At 39.3% G+C, this 22,615-nt stretch overlaps 2 protein-coding genes across 3 annotated transcripts in view; one reads left to right on the top strand and one right to left on the bottom strand.

The window, feature by feature from the left end:
* The window catches only part of PCSK5 (proprotein convertase subtilisin/kexin type 5), a 302,119-nt gene extending 281,364 nt beyond the window's left edge, over positions 1 to 20,755 (top strand). Inside the window, exons 30-37 of one of the 2 annotated variants that reach the window (XM_030566778.1) lie at positions 2,243 to 2,460; positions 3,544 to 3,780; positions 4,382 to 4,612; positions 6,752 to 6,929; positions 7,369 to 7,586; positions 9,859 to 9,959; positions 12,036 to 12,222; positions 12,729 to 20,755. In XM_030566778.1, coding sequence (XP_030422638.1) covers positions 2,243 to 2,460; positions 3,544 to 3,780; positions 4,382 to 4,612; positions 6,752 to 6,929; positions 7,369 to 7,586; positions 9,859 to 9,959; positions 12,036 to 12,222; positions 12,729 to 13,138 — 1,780 coding nt within the window. In that variant the 3' untranslated portion in view covers positions 13,139 to 20,755. The remainder of the gene's footprint in view (positions 1 to 2,242; positions 2,461 to 3,543; positions 3,781 to 4,381; positions 4,613 to 6,751; positions 6,930 to 7,368; positions 7,587 to 9,858; positions 9,960 to 12,035; positions 12,223 to 12,728) is intronic. The other variant, XM_030566779.1, reaches the window with a different exon arrangement.
* RFK (riboflavin kinase) overlaps positions 17,847 to 22,615 on the bottom strand; it is a 29,239-nt gene continuing 24,470 nt past the window's right edge. The window contains exon 4 of the mRNA XM_030566788.1: positions 17,847 to 21,369. Coding sequence (XP_030422648.1) covers positions 21,239 to 21,369 — 131 coding nt within the window. The 3' untranslated portion in view covers positions 17,847 to 21,238. The remainder of the gene's footprint in view (positions 21,370 to 22,615) is intronic.

The following is a 22,615-nucleotide window of genomic DNA, read 5'->3' as shown; positions in this document are numbered from 1 at the left end:
ACCAAGTGCATGTATACATAATGCTCTATGCTGTGTAGGATCCAGTCCTTAGTGGCCACCACTCAGTTTCTTTCTTTTGGGAAAACACATCCAATCTTCTTTCTCTGTGATTTACACTAATTTATTAGCTGTATTTTCCTACCACCATTTGCACACCTGCTAACTGTATTAAATAAATCAGATCATCAAAGGGACAGATTCTGAGCTCAGATACACCAGCGTGAATCTGGAATAATGACATGAAAGATATAACTGAGATTAGAATCTAGGCCAGTGTGGGTTCTTTCAGCCTACCCATCCAAAAAATGAACTATAACCCACTGATCACAAAATAATGCTGTAGCATTATTACACTAACTTGTGTGTATTTCCAGAAGCCATTTCCCACATTTTTTCCATGGAATCATGCAATTTAATTCACCTTGTTCATCTATACCTCCTGCATTCCCCCCCCCCCGCCCCCACACACACACACTTTTTACTGCCTTCCAGAGTATCTTGCAAGACCCATTCATAACAGGGTTTCAGATACTGGCCTTACTATAACAAAGTCAGCCAGAGTTAAGTCTCAAGTTTCAGCCCCTAGAATATTTTACATTACATTTATCACCTACTCCCATTTGCAGGATATCACAGAGAAACATAGGTGCTCTCATGCAGTTCTAAATCTCTTCTTTTAGAACCAAAGAAAGTACTATAGTGTGCGGGGGAGGTGTTCTACGTATCTTACTGATCCACTGCTCTCTTGTGACAGAGGCATTTAGAAAGAGTGAATCAGCAAAGCAAGGTGAGCTGTTGAGCTTGACAGGATAAGCTCCCATGATAGAAGAAGAAGGAGGAAGACAGGACTGGAAGGATTTGAGAGATGATAAGAGAAAAGAAAGGAAGAAGATAGAAACAGGAAAGATGGAGGTGGACTCTCTTCTCTTCTGTTTCCTTCTTTCCAGCTTTCCTCTTAATTGACCTCCTTGGCTTTGTTCGGAAAATACTGCCCCTTGCTCTTCTAAAGCATTCTGTGAAATGCCAGTAAAGCACTGGAATGCACTCCTCTTTGTGAAGGCTGCCGGGTGTATGTGTTAGTGCAAAGTAGATATCCTGCTGGCACTGCTTTCTATGCTTGTTCCTTCCTCAGTTTTAGAAGATGACTGCATAGTTTTGAATTAGTAATTCTCTCAAACAGCTTATTGGCCTCACTCCATATATTTCTTTTCAAGATCTTACACAGAATGAAATGTGCCTCCAGCCTGCACTTCCATCTCCTTTCATCTATGAGATATAGGCCAAGCCTAGCAAATATTTTATTATGATTAATCCTTCCAAACCTAGAATGACTCTGGTTGCCCACAGCTGCTCTATGTCAGTCTGCTTAAAGTTGCTCTGCTTTCATAGTCCAGGACACAATCTTTGTAGGATCAGATTATGTTGAAGTTCAGCCACAAATTGCATCACACACATCCATGCTGTCATCTGGTTATTAGAGGAGAGTTAGAGCTGCTTCTCAGAAAGGCTCCTCACCACTTACCCACAGGCTGTATAACACAGGTATCAGTGCGACACACTCCTGACAGCAGAATACACTCACGAAAATGTTTATAGCTTCTTGAGGGACACTTCTTTTGGATGTGATCATGTTTTTCTAGCTCCTTCCTCTTCTCCCCCTTGCACCTCTGCAGAGTTGTTGACCTTCCATTGTAGTGCCTTCTGCTAGTGCAGGAACAGCTTGTCCCTCCTGGTGCTGGGGGTGAGATCTTTCTGTTCCCTATTCCTCATCCCTCCCACTACTCAGGGGTGTATCTTCTTTCTCCTTAGCCTACCACCATTGGAATGATATCTTTCTTCCTTCTCCTGAACCACTGATATCACTGCTGCAGGCAATGGCTTCTTCCTTCCGTATTCTGTGCCTCTCCCACCTGGGAATCAAAAGGAGGACAGGAAGAGTGGGCATCACAGTAACACCCTGGTAGGCAGAAGGAAAGAAGTCATGGGAAACTTTGCTAATACCATGCAGCCTTCTGGATGCTGGCGATTTTGGTGCTGCTAAGGGATGATGCGGTGCAGTGAGCAAAATATATTGTATGAGATGTATGGCACATAACAGCTCTTTGTGAAATTTGCCCATTATGAAGCTCCTGAGCCACCCAATACATTTTTATTCCTCTATATTTGCAATAAACTGTGCCATCAAACTGTTCCAGAAATGTGCTCTGTCCTACCATTTGTTCTGTTTGTCCTGACTCTCTAGGGGGTATTTTGCTGAAACTGGTACGTGCATCAAGTGTAGCAGATCCTGCAAGACGTGTGAAGGAAATGCCACAAAATGTCAGTCCTGCGAAAATCCTTTGCTTCTGGAGCAATGGGAATGTAAAAGCTCCTGTTCTGAGAAGCACTTTGCCACCAATGGAATCTGTAAACACTGCCCTGAGATGTGTCAGGAATGCATTCATGAAAGTGCATGCAAAGGTACTGCAGGGAATCAGCAGTGGCATGTATCCAGTTGGCTAAGATTAGACCTCGCTGGAAATATATAGGCTGGCAAACATTTGTTGAAAGAGATAGTTCTTCTGTAGTTAACAAAAATGAGAAAAGTAATTTTAACTTAATTGTTAAGCTACTCAGGATGGTGCTAATGAGCACTGTATTACGTGGTAGGATTTTTGACCAACTAGATCTAGGAATGACACATGTTCAGTATTCCTTTTTCTGCTCTTTTTTGTGTTTCAAGATATTCCTGCTGGCTTAACTTCATCCCTGATTTAGCATGTAATAGACCTCAGGTCCTGTCTTTCCACTGCCTGGCAACTCAGGTAGTCATTTACATTTGTACAAGGTAGATGCAGAATGCTACCATTCTAAACTAGTGGCATTTTACACTGACATTACACAGCTGCAAATGGCTGCACAAGATACAGATCAGTGGAGAATCAAGCCCACTGAGTGTTCATGCAATTAATGATGAGTGAACCACAAAAATTTTGGGGATTCTATTTAGTTGGGCTGCTCATCCCAAAGTTTGAATGGGTGTGTGAATTTCAAGGGCTGGTAAAACTGAACAACTATCTGTCAACCTGAAAGTGTAAAAGTGGGTGACAGTGAAATGTAATGAACAAAAAGGTTAAAATAGTTAAAATAAGTTAAAATAAACCCAAAAGTAGAGATCAGCTCAGCCCATAGCTCCCTATCCTAACACATCCAGCCTTTGGGGAAATTCAGATCTGGATGCAAATATTCCAGACAGACCCTATTTCAGTAATGAGCTGAATAAAAGTTTAGATCCAAATATCCCTGAACTTTTGAGAAGTTTGGAATTAAATTCAGAGGTAACTCTGCATCATAAGCCCATCTCCATGCAGAGGTTCAATCTAGGTATAGCCTGAATTTTAGTAAAGGCTCTAGGACAATTTTTGTTTTTTATTATTTTTCTGAACTAGTTTTTTCATCCCTAGATGTAATGCAGCAGGTACTATATTCAGTTTTTGTTGGTTTTATCAGTAAAAGAAAATAAGCTGTTCTTTTGCTTAGACAGATGCTTTTCTTTTTCCTTAGTATGCATGGATCAGTTTTTCTTGCACAATGGGAAGTGCCTGCCGGATTGCCCTTCTGGCTTTTATGCCGACTCCAGGAGTTGCTCTCCTTGCCATGAGGACTGCAAAGAATGTGATGGGCCTGACTCGGATGACTGTAATGAGTGTGCCAGCAGGTCCTTTGTTTTGTACAATGGCGAGTGTTTTGAAGAATGCCCAGAAGGGTCTTACTATGAAACAGAGACTGAAGATTGTCAAGGTATTATTTTTTTCCAAAAAATATGGAAACAGTCTTAAGTAGAACTGTTTGAATAGTATTAAAAGTGATCTGGAAGTGTCGTTTAATACATTTACCATTGATCCCAAAAAAGAGGAGAACAGCAAGGTGGCAAAATGTGCCAATGACACAACGTTACTTAGTCTAGTCAAACAAGAGAAGACTGTGAGAAAGCCCAGAGGGACTCAACAAAGTTCGGTGAATGGGCAACATGGTTGGAAATTAAATTTATTGACAAGTGCAAGGAAATGCACATGGGAAGTAATAATTAGAACTACTCATACATATTACTGGTTTCTAAATTATATGTCACCATCCAGGAAAAAGACCAAGCATCACTGGAGATGGTTCAGGGAAAACCACTGCTCAGTATGTAGTGGCTGTCAATAAAGAATGCAAACTGTTAGGCTATAGAGAGAATGGGATAGGAAATAATATTTAAACAAACACACACCTTTCTCCAGTTCCCCAAATGAAAATATGCCCCTGGGTTTATGTTAGCTACTTGACAAATTAAAACTACTTAAAAAGAATCTGAAATGAAAAAAAAAGTGGTGAAATACTTGCTGTTTGTACATTTCAGAGTGTGACAGGACATGTCAGATTTGCTCCTCTTCCAGTGCCTGCCTTACCTGTAAAGAGGGCATGGTGCTGAATAGCCAGGGTCACTGTGTGACAGCCAAGCATTGTTCTCTCACTGAGTATCATGATGAGCAGACTCAGACCTGTAAGCCTTGTCACAAGAGGTGCTCTCGCTGTACGGGGCCTGCTGAACATCAGTGTCTTAGCTGTCCAAAAAATGGGCATCTTCTCAGTAAGTATCTTGCTCCTGCAGCCAGGTTTTATTTTGTCTTCTCCTTTGAAGATATGTGACATATGCAGATCCCCATTAATCATGGTGCTTCAAGTTGCACTTCCATTGCTCCTTTTCATGAAATGTCAAGATGGTTGGTTATGGGATCCATATTTCAACAGGCTGAAGCCAGTCTGAACATTGCAAGTCCGGTATAGCAAATAGCTTTTAGGTGTTTGTGCCACAATGCAACCATGCCAGTTGATTCTTTGGAGCTAGTCAAGAAAATCTCTTGGCCATATGAGAGCAGCCCTGGAGTTTGGGCAGATATTTAGGTTTGGGCCTGACAAACTTTGAGGCCCAAAGCAGAACTTCTAACCATCATGACACTTTATGGCTAACAAAGAACTAAAACTTTTCTGTTACCTACTCTCTGCTTGCTTTCAACTGTCTGTTCCTACAGCTTTGATTACAAGTGGGTGACTTGAAAATCACATTAAGAACCATCTGGGTTCTTTAGCCCTATTTGCATATTTTGCAAATGCATCTATTTTGCGCACATAAAACTCATGTATATATGCAAATGTGGATTTGTTCAAATGCCTTGGCAGGTTCTGAGTGTGAAATAGAGATATACTCACAAATATAGAGACATAGTTAAGGAGACTTGCTGAAAAATTGTCCCCAGATCAATAGCTCATTCTCTGTTGGATTGCATTTCAAGCAAACTAATGTTTGAAGTAAAGAACAGAAAACTGGTTTGCCTGAGTAAGGACTGGGTGAATACTGAAAGTCCATCAGGATTTAGTATTTAGTGAATAGCTGCACATAAAAAACAAACAAAAATGAACATTTACAAAGTTCATCAAAGGCCAGATTTCCTCCAGAGAAGTAAGCTCACTGTATCAAAACTAGAGAAACATTATTGTAAGATCAAATCCTGATATTTGTTTATTTATTTAGTGAATTTGTCTCAAGGCAAAAATAAATAATTTTGCAGAGAAATACCATTTTAAGCACACATTTTTCTTGCTTGTAGTCAGCATAGTGTGAGAATATGATTGAGATGTAATAGAGTTGGGCATTAGCTAAAGCCTGTGATCCCAATCCTAGATCCAGACTTGAAGCCAAGTTCCCAGCCCTGGACCAAATTCAAACACTGAATCACAATTCTTTGAGCTTTGGAAAGTTCAGATGTTAATCCAGATTTTGAACCCGCAAGTTTGTGAGGGTACAGATTTGAGGGTTTGGTGCAGGTCCCTTTCCACTACTAATGAACAATATAATTTTGCTCATTACTGTTTCTCCCTTAGATTGAGATAGCTAGACAGACAACCTGTAGTCCAGAAAGTGGCAAACAAAATATCAAAGAAATAATATTAGTAAGGAAAAGATCTTCTCTTGCCTATCTGTAACCTGAGTATTGAAACATACAACACAAGAAAGATTATTTCACTTTGTGACTAGTCGTTCTCCTTCACCCTAATTAACACTGGGTAGGTTGAAGCCCATATGATTAACTGACTCAGTGCTAGCATTACATTCCAGAATTAGGTTCTGCTGATTTCCCTCTGAAATCTCAATGAAACATTGTGATATTCATGGTACATTTGGCAGGACTGCAAGCGTGTTCTCCCATCACACAAAGCAGCAGCCAAGCTGCTCAATTATTCACTGGGATTAAAGCCTTTGAGTTATAAAGGCTCAAAATTCTAATAAATCCTACAGATGTGACCAAATATGTATCAAAACTGTGAGCTAGGTATTTAAAATCAAAAGCAGGGAAACCAAGAGATAAATGGCACTGCAGATGGAGGGATAAAATTTCCTGAAGATTATTGTTTCCTTTGTATATTCTGATATAAATTGCAGATGCTGTTGGTTATTAATTATTATTATATATGATAATCTCTTGATATCTTTCAGGAATTAAAAAAAGATGCAGTCCTTGCCCTGAAGAGTTTACAGTCTATATTAGGCAGAGAAAATGGAGACAGACAAATGAAGAGATAAGAGCTAAAAGGCATAAAATAATTACTACATCAGGGCACTCCCTTTCTGGCTCTGTTATAGAATCTGAGATGGGATATGTCATCTAGTCTCAAAGGGGAAAAGAGGATATTGTATATAATCCTTGAGTCTGCATTTTTCCCTCTGCAGATACAACCTGTGTAAAAATGTGTCCTGATGGATATTATGTTGACAGTGATGAGGGACGATGTTTCACATGCCACAGCACCTGTGAGACTTGCTATGGAAAACACAACACGCAGTGCCATACCTGCAGATCGGGCTGGTACAAACAAGAAAAGGGATGTGTACAAGTATGCACAGTGGGGTAAGGCTCCAGAATGGATAGCTAAAACCTACATTGGACAGAGAGCTTTGCTAAACATGTAGCCTTCAATTCTGCTTTTTTTTAGATGAAAGTTTTTCATGTTATTTCTCTACATTAAGGTTGCTCTCTAGGGACAATTTAGGATTTCCCCAGTAAGGAAAGATGCTGGAGGAAGATCTCCTGAGTCCTAGTCCATAGGCGCATCTGCTTACTTCATGACTGAATTTGCCCCACTGTTTTAGAAAGTGCTGCTCTTTAGCTAAACTCAGAGGCCAAATGGCACATGTGCATTAAAGGGAACACCATACATCCATTAAGAGTGCAGTTTTGCAAGAAAAGAGTAATCAAGAATCAAATCTTTGCAATAGCTAAGAAGAATGGATCTTTTCTGACCACATAAACGTTTTCATACCTTCACCTCTTCTAAAACGTCTTTCAGATATTATGCAAACCATTCCACTGGATTGTGCGAGAGATGCCACAAGAGCTGTAAAGAGTGTTTGGGATCTCAGCCCACAGACTGTCTGTCCTGTGATACATATGACTTCCTGCTTCGCTCCAAGAATGAATGTCTCCCCTCTTGCCCTGAATATTATTACGAGGATCGTGATACAAACATCTGTGAAAGATGCCACCCTACCTGCAGCTCCTGCGAAGGTAAGATCCTACATTATCTGCTTCTCTGCCACAAGAGCTTTAAAACATGATCTATATCTTCTCTCTCCAACTCTCTCTGCTCAGGTTTTTAGTAACGCTGTGCAGTAGGTAACTTACATGTTATGCAAACATATTCATTTATGAGAGTTGAACAGTTTTCTAATGATTCTGTACTTGCTTCGCCAAAAGTATCACTAGACAGATTTTAGAAGTCTGTTGGCTACTAATAATTGTGCTGTAAAACAAGCTCATTGCTGGACTCAGCACTTACTCCAGTGTAGTCCCATTTAAATCAATGGAGCTACTCACAAAATGAGATACTACTCAAGCTCAGTAAGGGGATAAGAAACCAAGGGGCTAAATTCTGGTTCCCTTATTCACATTGAGTACTGCCTTACTTTGTGACTAGCGATAGTCCCATTGAATGCGCTACCCTGTGTGAGTCCGGATTTCAGAATCTGGGTTCCAAGTTCTCAGAGATGAATGATTCTCAAAGGAAGGGGCAGAAAATCGACAGCGAATGAAATAAATCAAACTAAGAGCACAGAGTTTAGGGTTCAAGGGTAGTAGGACAAAATGTGTTTTGAAATACAGTCAAATATTTTTTGAAGTTCACCTTGAGGCACCATCTGTTTTGTACTAATGCCATTCTATTCCAACCCGGTGCTTGCTTATTTATTTTCAAAAAAAGTTATCCCGTAACCAATTTTGAGCTGGGCAGCGTTATTCTCTTTGGACTTAGATGGTTTCCTTGTTTCTCTGAATGACATCAAATGATGGTTACCAGGTGCTATACTGTAGCTCGGAATGTACTATATAAAGGTTTGCACTGAAGAAAGCAGATGGTCAATTGCAATATAATAATAAGTGAAAGCAACCCTAGAATGAAACATCCCATTTGATATCTATTAAAATATAGTTGTACAGGCAAATTATTGCAATCAACAGAAATATGTTTTGCTTGGATTTGGAATCAGAAATGGTGTTATAATTTACAATCTGCCTCCTACACATTATTTTGTGTTTGTTTTGCCATTAATACTACTGGGCACATTTTTCTCCGTAGTTACAAAACCGGAGAGATTGAATATGAGCGAGCCCACTGGTTAATAATAATCCTCCTAAACAAAAAGCATATGGCCTGTGAGTAACTGTTGTCACATTGCGGTGCTGCCCCAGCAGCACTGGGGAGGAACTATGGTTGGAGAATCATGGTTCTTCTCCTGCTCCCCACTTGCTAGAGGGGGGAAATAATTTATTCCAGCCTGGAAAACTGTGAAGCTCTGTTGATTGGCACTTTGAGGGGGAAGAGCCATGGCTCTACCCAGATCCCTCCCTACTTTCCCCTCCATTCACACACTTACTGAGCTGGAGCAACAGCATAGCCCCTTTCTTGCACATGGAACCCTAATCCAGCAGCACTGGGAGAGGGGGCTGTATGGCCATGTTAGGCCATGTGACAATTTAGCCCTTACTAATTGAGACAATGCTACTAATTTCACTCCTTTATCCACTTCTTCCATTTCTATTTTCTTCTTTTCTCACACGGCCATGGAAATGGGGGTGAGGGGAATGGTTTGAAGTCTGATTGGACAGCCCCATTTTCACGTTAATCTTGTCAAACCATCCACTTCAATATGCCACACAAGATGTACATGTAACATTTGTATTTGCCTATGAAACTGTCTGTGGTACAAACCAAGCACACAAAGTGTTCTGTTAGTGCTTGTCGAAGGAAGCAAAACATTATAACATCCATCAAATCATCTCAATCACTAATAGAAAAATGGCTCACGCTCTTTTTGCCATATCCGGTAATATTTTTTTGAGGTGTTGTTATAGCCATGTCAGTCCCAGGATATGAGAGAGACAAGATAAGTGAGGTAGTATCTGTTACTGGACCAACTTCTCTGTTGGTGAAAGAGACAAGCTTTCGAGTAACACAGAGCTCTTCGTCAATAAAACATAGACCTTCACACACACACACCACTTGTTTCTCTCAGTAATCTTTTAGCATTTAATGAACTTTAAAATATACATTGGAAATATTTTTGAGCACCCAAAATTCTAATAGCACAAGATTTTTTTTCTCTTAATTTATGGCTCAGGCACTTTTCAAGCAGACTTCTTAATGCTAGGCATGTTCAGTACTGATACTTGATGACAACAAGTGCCCTGTGCCATTGGTGGGAGCAGATTAGCATAGTTTCCAAAGGAAGATGATAACTTTTCATATTCCAATATTAAACTGTTGCTTTATTTTCCTTTAAAGGGAAGGGAGCTCTCAGCTGTACGTCTTGTGTGTGGAGTTACCATCTAGCAGGTGGAATCTGCTACTCTGAATGCTTTGCTGGAGAATACAAAGTCTCAGAGGTACTATCTATATACAAGCATCTTCTCTAGGAAATATTTACATAATAATAGACTCGAAAACCCAAAGGAGAAAAGCAGAGCAAACAGTCTTTGATGTTGCAGAATTCAAAAGTCACTTTTATTCCCCTCTTGGTAGAGAAGACATGGCTCCAAATGCTTCTCTGAAATGAATGGAATTCTATCCTTGTAAAACAGGATTAAGTCAGACTACAATCAGGGCCTGAGTATGTGCAAAACAGAGGGTATCAAATAAGAGATGACCCCTATAATGGCGGATAGTTGAGATGTGTGGGAATGGGTGCTGGGCATTAGAACAGGCATTTCCTTACCTTACTTCCAAAGGATTCCAGAGGTGACAGATTTAATTCACATTTTCTTTTTTGTTTTATCTTTTCCCAGTTGTTCTATCCACCTCAATTATCCTAGCAGTATTACTGAGCAGTTTCCTTCAAGGCTGTGTCATTATTAATAATAATTATTATTAACTATTTGCATTGTGGTAGAGACTAGGAGCCCCATAGACCCAGGTCCCATTGTGCTAGGCACTGTACAAGTACAGAACAAAGATGGTCCCTACCCCATTAAACTTACATTCTAAGTAAGTTTCAGAGCTATGCTGTGACTGAGTCTGATCTGTGTGTAACTGAGTGCCTCCGATGAGGTGCTGGCTAATGCCTTAGCTGCCAATGGCATTCAGCACTTCACAGGATCTGTCCCCCATGAGCTAGCAGATGGTAAGGAAGAGGGATAAAAGGGAAAATACTCCTTTTCTCCAGTCATTGTAACACCAGCCATAGGGACCCAGCTCTGAAGCATTTGCCATGTCAATGAAATGAGCTAGGCCATGTGGTTATTTGCTGATTGTCGCATTTAATGTAACTATTAAGGGAATTGAGCTGCATTAGGCTTCAAGAATGGAGGCTTACATTTTAAAAATACTCCAGAGTTTTACATTACTGTGGGGCCTCGTTTTCAGTGTCGTTTTTGTTACTGCTGATGACAGAAGAAATTACAGAGATGTGTGCCGCTCACCAAGAAACTATATGGAATCCACTGTAGCTTCCATGTGTTACAGCTCCTGCTCTGTGTCAATTCACAGAGGATGAGTTGTTACAGCTCCCACTTACAGTGCCTTGGCTCTTTAGCTCAAGATGCAGTAGCTCATGCTTTTAGTTCTGGAGGTTCCCCATTCATTCCTTGGTGTATCAGCCAAGATGGTGGCCATCACCTAAACCACAGGTGGGCAAACTAAGGCCAGGGACGGCATCCAATCCTTCAGACATTTTAATCTGGCCCTCAAGGTCCCGCCAGGGAGCAGGGTCTGGTGCTTGCCCCACTCCGGCACTCCAGTTGGGGAGCAGGGTCGGGGATTTGCCCTGCTCCTTGCATGCTGTGGCTTCATGCGGCTCCCGGAAGCAGTGGGAACCACAGCCAATGGGAGCTTCAGGGGTGGCGTCTGTGGACAGGGCAGCCTGCAGGTGCCTGGTTGCACCTCAGTGTAGGAGGCGAAGGGGGGACATGCCGCTGCTTCTGGGAGCTGCTTGAGGTAAGCACTGCCTGGAGCCTGTACCTGTGACGCCCTCCCACACCCCAATACCCTGCCCCAGCCCATATCCCCCACCTGCCCTCCAAACCCCTGATCCCAGCCCAGAGCACCCTCCTGCACCCCAAACTCTCATCCCCAGCCCCACCCCAGAGCCTACACCCCCAGCCAGAGCCCTCACCCCTCCACACACACCCCAACTGCCTGCTCCAACCTGGAGCCCTCTCCCACCACTGAACTCCTCATTTCTGGACCCATTACAAAGCCTTCACCCCATCCTGAACCCAACCCCCAATTTCATGAGCATTCATGGCCCACCCTACAATTTCCATACCCAGATGTGGCCCTCAGGCCAAAAAGTTTGCCCACCCGACCTAAACACTATGACTAAATCCTTGTCCCAACAAATTTCGCTGTTGATATCCAAGGGACCAGAGTCTGTCCCCTTAGAGTACAACAGCATAGGATTGTCATCTCCGTGCTGAAATAGAAAAGGAAAGCAAATGTGGTTTGATTGTGTTCTGTGTCCCCAGAGAGACCAATCAGAATGTGAAAAATGCCATGATACCTGTGTAGAGTGTAAAGGGCCTGGACCTCTCAACTGCACTGTGTGTCCAGCTAACATGAAACTCTACCTAGATGAGGGCCGCTGTGTCCAGTGCTGTGATGGCTCTAATCTCACAGAAACCCAGGAGTGCTGCGACTGCAGTGAAACACAAGGTAGGACTGAGATGAAGAGAAATGTTGGTATTTAATGACCTTGTGGTCTGTTGGGTGTTTGTTTTGTTTCTTAAACTGATTTTCTTCTGAGCTGCAGAATTATCATTGCAGGACTTTGCTGCATACAAATGCATTTCCAATACACCATAGCTAGATACTCTCACTCACTGCTGCTATTTTAAAGGGTCAGATCCCAGCAGACAGCTTCCAAGTCTTCTCATAGTGTTTCATGATCTGGTTGAATGGGAAATGCTTGTGCAAATAGGTAGCAAATTGAGGCATGCATTTTAAATTCAAGTCAAACTCACCCCTGGTGTAACTCCACTGTAGCTACTTTGAGTAGCTACAATGCTTTACCCCAGAGGTAAATTTGGTCCAACACATTTAAATTGTTAGTGGGTTTAAATGTTCTATTAGACAGAATACATAAACTTTCACTTAAAACAAAGTCTCCACTTTAAGTATGTCATGTTATTCACATTTTTTTGGTTATCTTTAACTTGCAGATGAATGTGTATTACAGACCATTCTGAACCTACCAACTCAAAGCAAAGGGAAAACTGCTTTCTTTGTTGCTACCTCCATTTTGCTGATCCTCTGCATTGGAGCCATTGTATTCATCTGGAGAAGATCACGAGCCAAAGCCCAGACAGTACACAAAGGTGGGTACCAGAAGCTGACAGATCATTCAAAACCTCTCTCTTCTTACAAGAGCAACCACCATGAGAGCACCAGCTATCAAGATGATCAAGTGATTGAGTATAAAGACCGGGATAAAGAAGATGAAGATGACGATGATGATATTGTATATATGAGCCAGGATGGCACAGTCTATCGTAAATTTAAATATGGACTTCTGGAGGATGAGGAGGAAGATGAACTGGAATATGATGATGAAAGTTATTCATTTAGATAATTTTTTATTAATTTGTGTATTTTTCCTCTTTGCTGCCTTTCTCATTACATTAAATCAATTTAGTTAGGTTATAGGGGATATAAAATATTTTTTTCTCTGCATGACTGGGCTCAAGCAGAAATTTATGTTCACGGTAATTCTGAGAAAAAGGGATTTTTAGCTATACATATTGTGAAAGCAGAGTTGTTTCTAAACTTTTGTTTCCAAAACATTTTATAAATCTTTGATGGGTCTTTCAAGAAGCAGCACTCAAGAAATGGGTTGGCTAAAAGATTCTTTTTCTGTATACTCATGTGTGGAAATAAAATATTTTCTAGTATTATCTGTAAGTGCATAGGTATATAAAACAGACACAGGTATCAAACTAGCACTTGCCAATCACTTTTAAAAATATACTGATATAAACAAGACAGACATATTTATCTACATGATAGATGTCCCTGGGATAGGATGTCACTTAATTGTTTATTTCTGTGTGATTAAAGTTTGTACTGTAGTTCATATTATAATGTGATTTTGCATATTTTACTCTCTTTTCCTTTCATGGTATTATCCAAAGCACTGGTATGCCCCAAAGTATGACACATTTCTATAACCTTTAAGTGCATTTCCTCAAAGATGTAATATTTCTGACATTCAGTTTTAGATAAAATTTGAGGTCACTCTGACCCTATTCCAAGTAGAATGTATTATTGTAGCTATGGCTTGAATGAAAAAAAAAAAGATAAAAATATATCTGAAATTAACTCTTGATTCATTTTTATCTTAGTGAGTATGCATTTTAAGCAATGTTTCATTTTGTACAGACTTATTTGGATTTAGTACAAAGGAGTGCTTAGTCTAGAAATACGTACGTGGAAAAATCTCGAGATTACAGAGAACTGTCACAGAACAGACATGAAACAAAAGATTTGTTAATCCCACTTTTCATATCTATCAAAAATGGCTTTGGATGTTCAGATAATACGAAAGGGAGTAATCAACACTGCACTGTAAAATGAAACAATGGATGATTTTTTTCATCATTTTAGATTGTATAATTTATTGCATTATCTGAGAAGTTGCTAAACCTGGTTCCTTTGTTGTGAAAGAATAAACTGAATCTTTGTACAAAAGCATGCCGAGAAGGCTGTTATTCACTAGTAACATGGACTTTTGGCTAGAACTGTGGACATTAGACCTTAAGAGACCTGTGCTCAATGCTGCACTTTGCTACAAAGTTCCTATGTGATTGTGGGCAAATCACTTACTTTCTCAGGCTCAGGTCCCCATCTGTAAATCAGGGCTAATACTTCTGTATCGCTTGGGATTGTTAATTCATTAATGTTTGTGAGGAACTCAGATACTATCGTAAGGGATGCCATATAAAAACCTAGGTAATGCATTTAAGAGTCCTTGTCTTCTTACAATACACAATTGGTGTTTACACTTGAGTATTTTTGGTTAACACTGAGCAGAGAGTTTTAGAAATACTTGTGATGACCTGAAGGAAGCTGACTTTCAGTATATTTCCAATATTCTTATTACTGTCATTTATTGGCTGGTTAAAGAAATGCCTCTACAGAGCCCATTTCGCTCCCTCAGGGTGCACTCATGTATTTTAAATTTTCTCTGGGCCACTAGGTGTGTAGTCCCAATGGATGACAATTACCATAGATCTTCCCTACAGGAGGAAATTTAGAGCCAAGTGAAATGTACCCACCTAACTCAGACTAGGGAACACCTGCCTTTCCCCTATTTATGCATATCTGATGCTACATAAATGCCATATAAAATATGCCATGGAACACTTTACGTAAGTACTATCACCTACATGTTATGCCTAGCAACCACAGTTAAACATTTGATTTAGGTAGTATATTAAATTCTGGCTGAAGTTATGATTGTCAAATCAACAGCCCATTCACTTTATTAAAGGGAAAAAATCATTAGTTCAGGTATCTTTCCTACTTCCACCATTTCCCACTCCCACAAAACCCAGTCCAATGCCTACTGAAGTCAACGACAATCTTGTACTGGGTTCTAATTATTTAAATCCTCATTGTCAAAGTGGGGTGTTGGAGATGCACATGCTGATTAATTACACATCTGAATTTGTAACACAAAAGTGGGCTGTTGTCTATGTATTTATTGTCCCCTGCTTTGAAAATTTGGCCTTCAGCCCTTTTCATTACAAACCCTTACTTGCAGACAAGGGGAAGGGTTAAAACCATTTAACATATTGCCCAACATAAATCAGTGATCTATAATTATAGGAAAAGATGTAACAATAAGGGACTTTGAAGATAAAGATTTGACAAATCACTAAGTAAAAGCTCATTGTTGGTAAAAGTTCTCAAAACAAAAAAGGCTAGAATAAGAAAAAACAGTGAAAACATAATATTTGAAAGGCCATACTGAGAAAAACAACTATTCAAACAGTTTCCTGTTCACACCCTCTCATTTAACAATACTCTTATTTTAGTAGTGGTTTGTATAAAATTGGCTGTAAGAATATGCTTTAACCTGAAACTGCCCTTATCAAATTTCAAAGGCTTATTTTAAGCAGTCCCTAGTACGCTTAAAATTACTGTAAAAAAAATGTATGAACTGACCAGCCTATAGGCTTTCAGTTCCAGCATGAAGAAAGGCTGGTGTGTTCAAAACTACCCAAATGACCAACGAATGGAAACATCTTGCACAATATTTCTTTTTGAACTCCTGTAACTTAAAAAGGGCTTTGTTTTAAACTAAAAATGTGCAACGCACTGGTCCATTAGGTATGACCATATTTTTGAATAGATATCAAAATCACAGTAGTTTTAATACACCTCTGAGAACCAGAAACCTTTGAGTTCTACTTTTGGTTCTAGTCTGCACTGTTTCTGTGGCTTTGGGCATGTCACTTATCCCCAGAACCTCAAAGATATTTAAATGCCTAACTCCAATGGGATATATTTAGGCATCTAATTCTAAAGAGAGTCTGCACTGTAAACACAATGTAGAGGTTGAGGGCCAGATCTTCAAAGGTATTTAAGCACCTAACTCCCATTGGAGGTATAGATCTGCCTAATCTTTAGGTGCCTAAATATACCCCATTGGAATTAGGCACCTAAATACCTTTGAAAAATCTAGGCCTTAACCTCTACATTGTGCTTAGGGTACAGACCTGCCTAGTGTTTGGCTTTTGCCCTTCTGCATCCAGCTTGACTTGCCATCTATGGCTCTATGGCTATTAAAGTTTTTAATCTGTATCTCTTGACTGCCATGGAGATCTATTCTTCCAGTTGCTGCAAGGCAGGAAAGAAGGCATAAAAAGCAGCATGAAGAGCTGCTTACAGTTACTATGAGACTGGAGCTGCAGAAGCAGAGCTGGGCCAGGCCTGGCCAGCAGAGAAGCAGCAAGAGATGCCTTCCTCATTTCCACAAGAGCAGTGCTTTTGGTTGAGGTGGGACAGGCTGCTGTGAGGAGAAGGCTGAGTTCTAAGAGCTCCTGGAAGAAGATACTCACTCAACACAAAATCAGTGAGATGGAAGAAATGAATTGTTTTACAAGGTGGGAGAGAATTGATTTTGTGGAGGGGGACTGGTTTTGTTGAGGAGGGAACTGATTGTAGGGGTGAATACTTGATAAATGGTGTCAACAGGAGCTTGAGGGGAGGAAGTTTTGTAGTGGGGTGAGGGGGGTGTTTTGCAACAGGATGCTGATCACCACAGCCATGTTTTGTCTTATTAGTTCTAAATTTCAGACAGACATCTTTGAACATTATTTAAAAAAAATCAGAACTAGATGGTAAATGTGGCGGACACTAGAAAGCATCACTGAAAGTCAAGGATAGTCTCTGGTTTTAAAAGGGCTCTCTATCAATAGAATGTACAGTCCCCAGACAGGGCACTACTGTAGTAGGCAATGATTTAAAAAAATTAAGGAAGGATTAACTATTGATATTATCTAGCAATCTGGAGAAAAAAATGTTGTAATTAAGTTTTCACTAGTGAAAGAGCCAGTGTTGTCATCCATTTAAAAAAGAAACAGCAAAAATCAATGTTGATTTACATCAATATGAAAAAGAGTAAGATTCGACCAAGTGAATTTTTACTAGGTTTTCATTAAAAATCTATCTTGTGGAAATACTATCCAGGAAGTAATAATAGCTTCAGGTGAGTAGTGTTAGGTATACAACATGGCAATAAGTGCTCAACAGTAGAAATTCTGTGAATAAATAAAACCTAGTCCTAAGAATTTACGATGATAGGGATGGATAGAAGGTGAAGATATATAATTTGCCAAATAGTAGGAAGACTTGCTAATAAAAGGTGACTTCACATGTTGTTGTGGAGTCTGCAGGGACTCTTGAAGAACAGTATGGAATTTTAATAAAACTTCTGGTACAAGATTCCAAAGCTCAGACACATGGGTCTACAGTTAGCAAGGTAGCTGTACCAATCTCCATATGTACAACTTCATTTTTAATCAGTGTGAACAGGATTTCTCTTCTTTTTGTACAATCTCATTGCCCTCAACACAAAAAGCAGGTAGGGCACTTTCATGACAAGAGTGAAGTCTGCTGTCCGCAAAGGAGTCAACTGAGGTAATACAAAACCCAGCTTTAACTAGCTGATTTTATATATATCCATACTAGAAATTACCAGTAACCAGTGGTTCTCAATGTTGAACACTCACTACATAAACAATTGTTAGTTATTAACTTAAGTCAGGCAGAAAGAATCAAGCAAAGTTATTGCACTTTATTCAACGTTTTCAACATCTGCCAAAAGTGTACACATTTTGCACTGAACTAACAATACCAATTTTATCCTACCTAAAAGCTACTGTTCAGTTTTTTTCCTTTTGAAAAAAATTTATATTGACTGGTCCCTAGACTAGACATACGTTTATTCAAAGATAGCAGTAGATTTCAAAAAGACACTAACTTGTATTTGGCCCAAAATGTAAACTGTGAGAAAAAAGTATTTTGATGGTTCTTTTAAAATTCTAAAAAACAACATTTTTAAAAAGCCATTTCCCTTGCAATGTTTGTAACCCAACTATTTCAGCACTGGGAAATTGAAAGTGAAAACCACCAAACAAAGTTTTCATTGAAGAAGCTGAAAGAAAGGCAAGTGAACAAGCAGCATAAATAGTGAACAGTTGACAATGTTTTCAGAACATGCCGAACAATATTGTAAAAATGTATACCAAGCAAGACTTTTCATCCTAAAACATGAGACAAACAGGAATATCTGTTACCCAGCTAGTTTTGTTTTGTTTTCCCCTCAAGTTAGCTCAGATGTAACAGCAGAATAAGCAAATACAAGATTTTACTTTTACATTAGTATATAGTACAAAAATATAACTGTTCATAAAGCTTCTGTTGTACTAAGTTGTAACAAACTTAAGTAACTATATCCAGCAAGTACATAAGGGCAGAGAGAGATTCTGAGACACGTTTTTGCTCTCATAACACCAACCTCAACACTACTCTGTATGAACCAGCTCACTATAACTATACTTCTGTCTCACTTCCAGTTGTCTTAAATTATTAGCAGTTCAAGTTCTCTCTGCTCAGTGCAATGATTATACATTGTGAAATGACTCTTGGACATTAGTGTTCATTACTGATTATGAACAATTGTACTCAAATATATTAAGGCACCTTTACTTCCTAAAATGGTATACAATTCCTCAACTGACACATGAAATCATTGGCAAAAAGTTTATAAATGCCACAATAGTTTTAAAACTCTAAATTAACAAATTTACTTTTCAATACGGCCCCTTTTTCTTAACAGTATATATAACTGCTACTTTGTTCCCCCAGTAAAGGGGGAATGTGAAGTATCAGAATTCACTGGACATCTTCATGTAAGAAAATCCTCCCTTCACTCCATTTGAATTAAAATTTATCCCTAGCAGTTACCCTTCCTTCCAACTTACAACTCTGAATTGTTGTGCAGAGTATAAAAAGACATCTTACACCGAGTCATATAGTAAAATGCCACTCACATTAACTATTCTTTTTAAACAGTATTTTCTACCGCATATGACTGAGTTTTCTCCCAACTTTGAACAGAAGACAAACGAGAAATTCTGAAACTTTGGAAAATCCCAGACAGCAGTTATGTCAAGAATTTTCAGTGTACACTCTGAAAAGATAACTAGGACCAGATCAAGCACTATTGCTCTTCTTCCTCAGCTGATTTAGATTCTTTTCTCTCTTTCATATCAACAGGACTGTTAAGTTCCAGTTGCAATCTCTCTAATCGGTGATATGCAAATCAAAGAATTCAACTTCATTCTCATGGCAAGATTCTCACAACTGCTCTGGTCTCTTTACACTGCATGAGAGAGCCAGAGTACGACAAAGGGAACCTAGAAGCCCGTATTCAGAGAAGTAAGGATTTTCATCACAGGAACTGAAGACGACAGCTCTAAGTCTGACATCTGAGGACCGCATAAGCCCTGAAATGAAAGGCATGCTGGGGGTGGGGTGTGTCAAAGCAGGGTTACAGCACACAGCATTGCAGAGATTCTGGACAACGTTGCGGTGCACAGGGCAGTGCTGGGTGACAGTTGTCTATTACAGGTCCTCAGCACACTAACGTGTGAAGCATCATTCTAGGCCCAAAGAGCAGCCCAGGATCAGGAATGCAAAACCGCCAGGTTGAGACTCCAGAATGAATTTGCGTGGCTAGTAGCTAGACGGGACAAAATCACATACTTGTAAGAGAAGCAGATTTGATCTGGAATCAGACCAGAAATACAGAATCCCATTTTTATAGAATCTGCTTGGAGTACAACCACAGTTTAGATAATATGGCATTTGTCTGCATGTTTATGTCTTGTATGGCAAGAGAAACCATAATTAAGTATTTACTTTTTACTGAAATGTTTACACTTTGAATTTATCCTTTTCACACAGTGTCCCAAAACTGGCTTTGGTTTCTTTTCCACATAGCGATTGATAGCGTGCTTCACCATCGGCGCCACGCAAGCTGCATTTGGTGCAGGACCCAAGGAAGGGGTAGGACATAAAAGTGTCTTAACTTCCCAGTCCTCAAGTCAACTGGGGTGGGTTTTGTCCACAGAGATAGCAGTCTCAGTGTTGCTCTCAGTTATGTCCAGCTGCAACAGCCCCTAAAGCACCATTGCAGCAGCTGTCAATAGCCAACACTCAGTTGCTCCGGTCCCCTCTCCCATCCTAGAGGCTACAAGGCCACAGGTCTTGCTATAGTGGCTCCTCATCATTTGAGGATCTCTTGCACTAAGGACTGCTTTGAATTGGCTTTGCAATATCAGAGTTACAAAATTTTAATTTAGTAACATAAAATCTAGTGTCTTTAAATTACTTTAGATCTAGTGAGCTGTTATTCCAAAATGAAATCAGTCAACCCGTAATTTGGCATAATGGGATTTGTGTGTACTGTTTTAAATAAACCGAAGCATCCATTTTTGGATTCAGGCAACCCTTAAAATAGGGAGCATGTCACTAAAATGGAAGACAGTGCAATTATTTTACTCTAGTGATAATCTCTTCAAATAAAATTATAATAAATAATTTCAGTTAATGCCAGTTTCAAGTGTAATATATGCCTAATAAAATATATCAAAAATATATTCTCTACAGTATGCTAATTCTTGCTACCGATGTTTTCCACATCACAGACAAACTTGTAGCATGATCACTATTGGTATTTTTTAAATTAGCAGCTGAAGTCCAGACAAGGAAAATACAAAAACTGAAAGCAGAAATGACTGTCCACTCTAATCTCATCACAAACAAATGTTTCCACATGGTCTTTTGTCTGTAACCAATATGCACACACCATTAACAGACAAAAAAAGACACTAGTAACTTTGGTTTTGTGTTTCATATGATCAGACCTGTGAACAATTTAACATACTGATTTTTAAGAAAAAAACATTAATTTCTACCTCCCTTGCACAACAGATTTAATAATACAGTAGTTAAAACAAAGAAACCTAACACAGCTGTACTGTTTCACCGTGTTTTGTTCATCCACACATTTCACTTAACTAACCAGGTAAAACAGCTGAATACTAATGAGAGCAGACCAAAGACAAGAGTATAATACAAATAACTGTACAAATGATCTTGTTTAATGGCCATTTACTAGTTTGCTTTCTGGCATGTGGAAGAAGTTGTCTTCTTTGAGTTTCAGGTGTTCTGGCAAGTCTAGTTTTCTATTAGCCTCTTCAATGTCATCTTGAATTGCTGAAATAAGTGCATCTGCAAAAGGAAAGTTGACAATTTATATTTTAAAAAAAATTCAGACTAAATACTAAACCATACAATATTGAGAGAGTGCACGTGACCCACAAAAACCACACTGCTACCAGTGAACAGCTCTGGTTCAGAGACAATGTTCTTTTTAGAGCTGCGCAGAGGATGGAAAGCCCATATCACAAAGGATTTTGAGATTTGGCCTTGTTACTATTCAGAAAACCCAACGTTTTCATAATTTCCCATGAAAGAGTTCCCAAAAGGGTAATTTCAGATCAAAACATTTTGATTTTAACTATTTTCTTCTAATAGAAAAAAATGGGAAAGTTCTGAAACAAAAAATATTGAAAAGGAATGTTATCAGCATGGTTGGAACTCTTGCTTCTCCCACTTTTTCTTCAAATAAAATTTCCACAAAATGAATAGAGTTTTGTAAAATGTTTCATTTTCAGTGGAAATGCATTCTCAGATGAAAAATGATCCCACCTAAGTTTTTCCAACCACTGGTAAATATTCATTTCTTAGTTAGAATTTTAAACCTACTCTTTTTAAACTGAAAGAAAAGTATAGACTTACTGCATATTTCATTAGAAGTGTGTTACTGTAGATGTAAGATTCAGGGCCAATCCGGGGTGGGGGTGGGGTGCGCTATTTGGCCTGGGCCTCAAGCTCAATGGTTTTGGCATTTGATAAGTTTTGCACATTATTTTTATGCGCATCCCTATTGGACCAATACGTGATACACTCGCTCAGCTTAGAACTGCAACTTAAAGCAAATAAGAGACGTGATTTGGTAAAAAAAATTTTTTTGTTAACTGATCTAGATGTTGTCATACAAGACTTATAAAATGTTCATAATATTAAATAAAAATATATCAATTCTGATGGCACAAGGTTAGACAGTGATGAACGTGTCCCCTCAGATCAGCTGATTATATAAATAAACCACTACTAGCGGCTGCTGCTAGATCAAGTGTTGAAAAGTAGAGAACTGTTACATTTAGTGTCTTTATAGTTTTACGTCTAGTTGACTAAGGAATTATTTGTGTGTGAGAATTCCTCTTTATCATCTTCTTATGGTAGCTAAAAGAGGTGACTGATTGGTTTAGCCCTAGTCTGGTAGCTTGGCCGTCATCATAGGCTTTTGTAGTCTACAGGCCCAGATTCAAGGTGAAAATTTGTGAGGACAATCTTGTACAGCGAGTTTCATGAGGACACATGTTTGAAATTTTTTGACATTATCCCTGTCTGT

The sequence above is a fragment of the Gopherus evgoodei genome, chromosome 6 (genome assembly GCF_007399415.2).
Source record: "Gopherus evgoodei ecotype Sinaloan lineage chromosome 6, rGopEvg1_v1.p, whole genome shotgun sequence".
Lineage (NCBI taxonomy): Eukaryota > Metazoa > Chordata > Testudines > Testudinidae > Gopherus > Gopherus evgoodei.
This window is presented reverse-complemented; position numbering and strand designations above follow the sequence as displayed.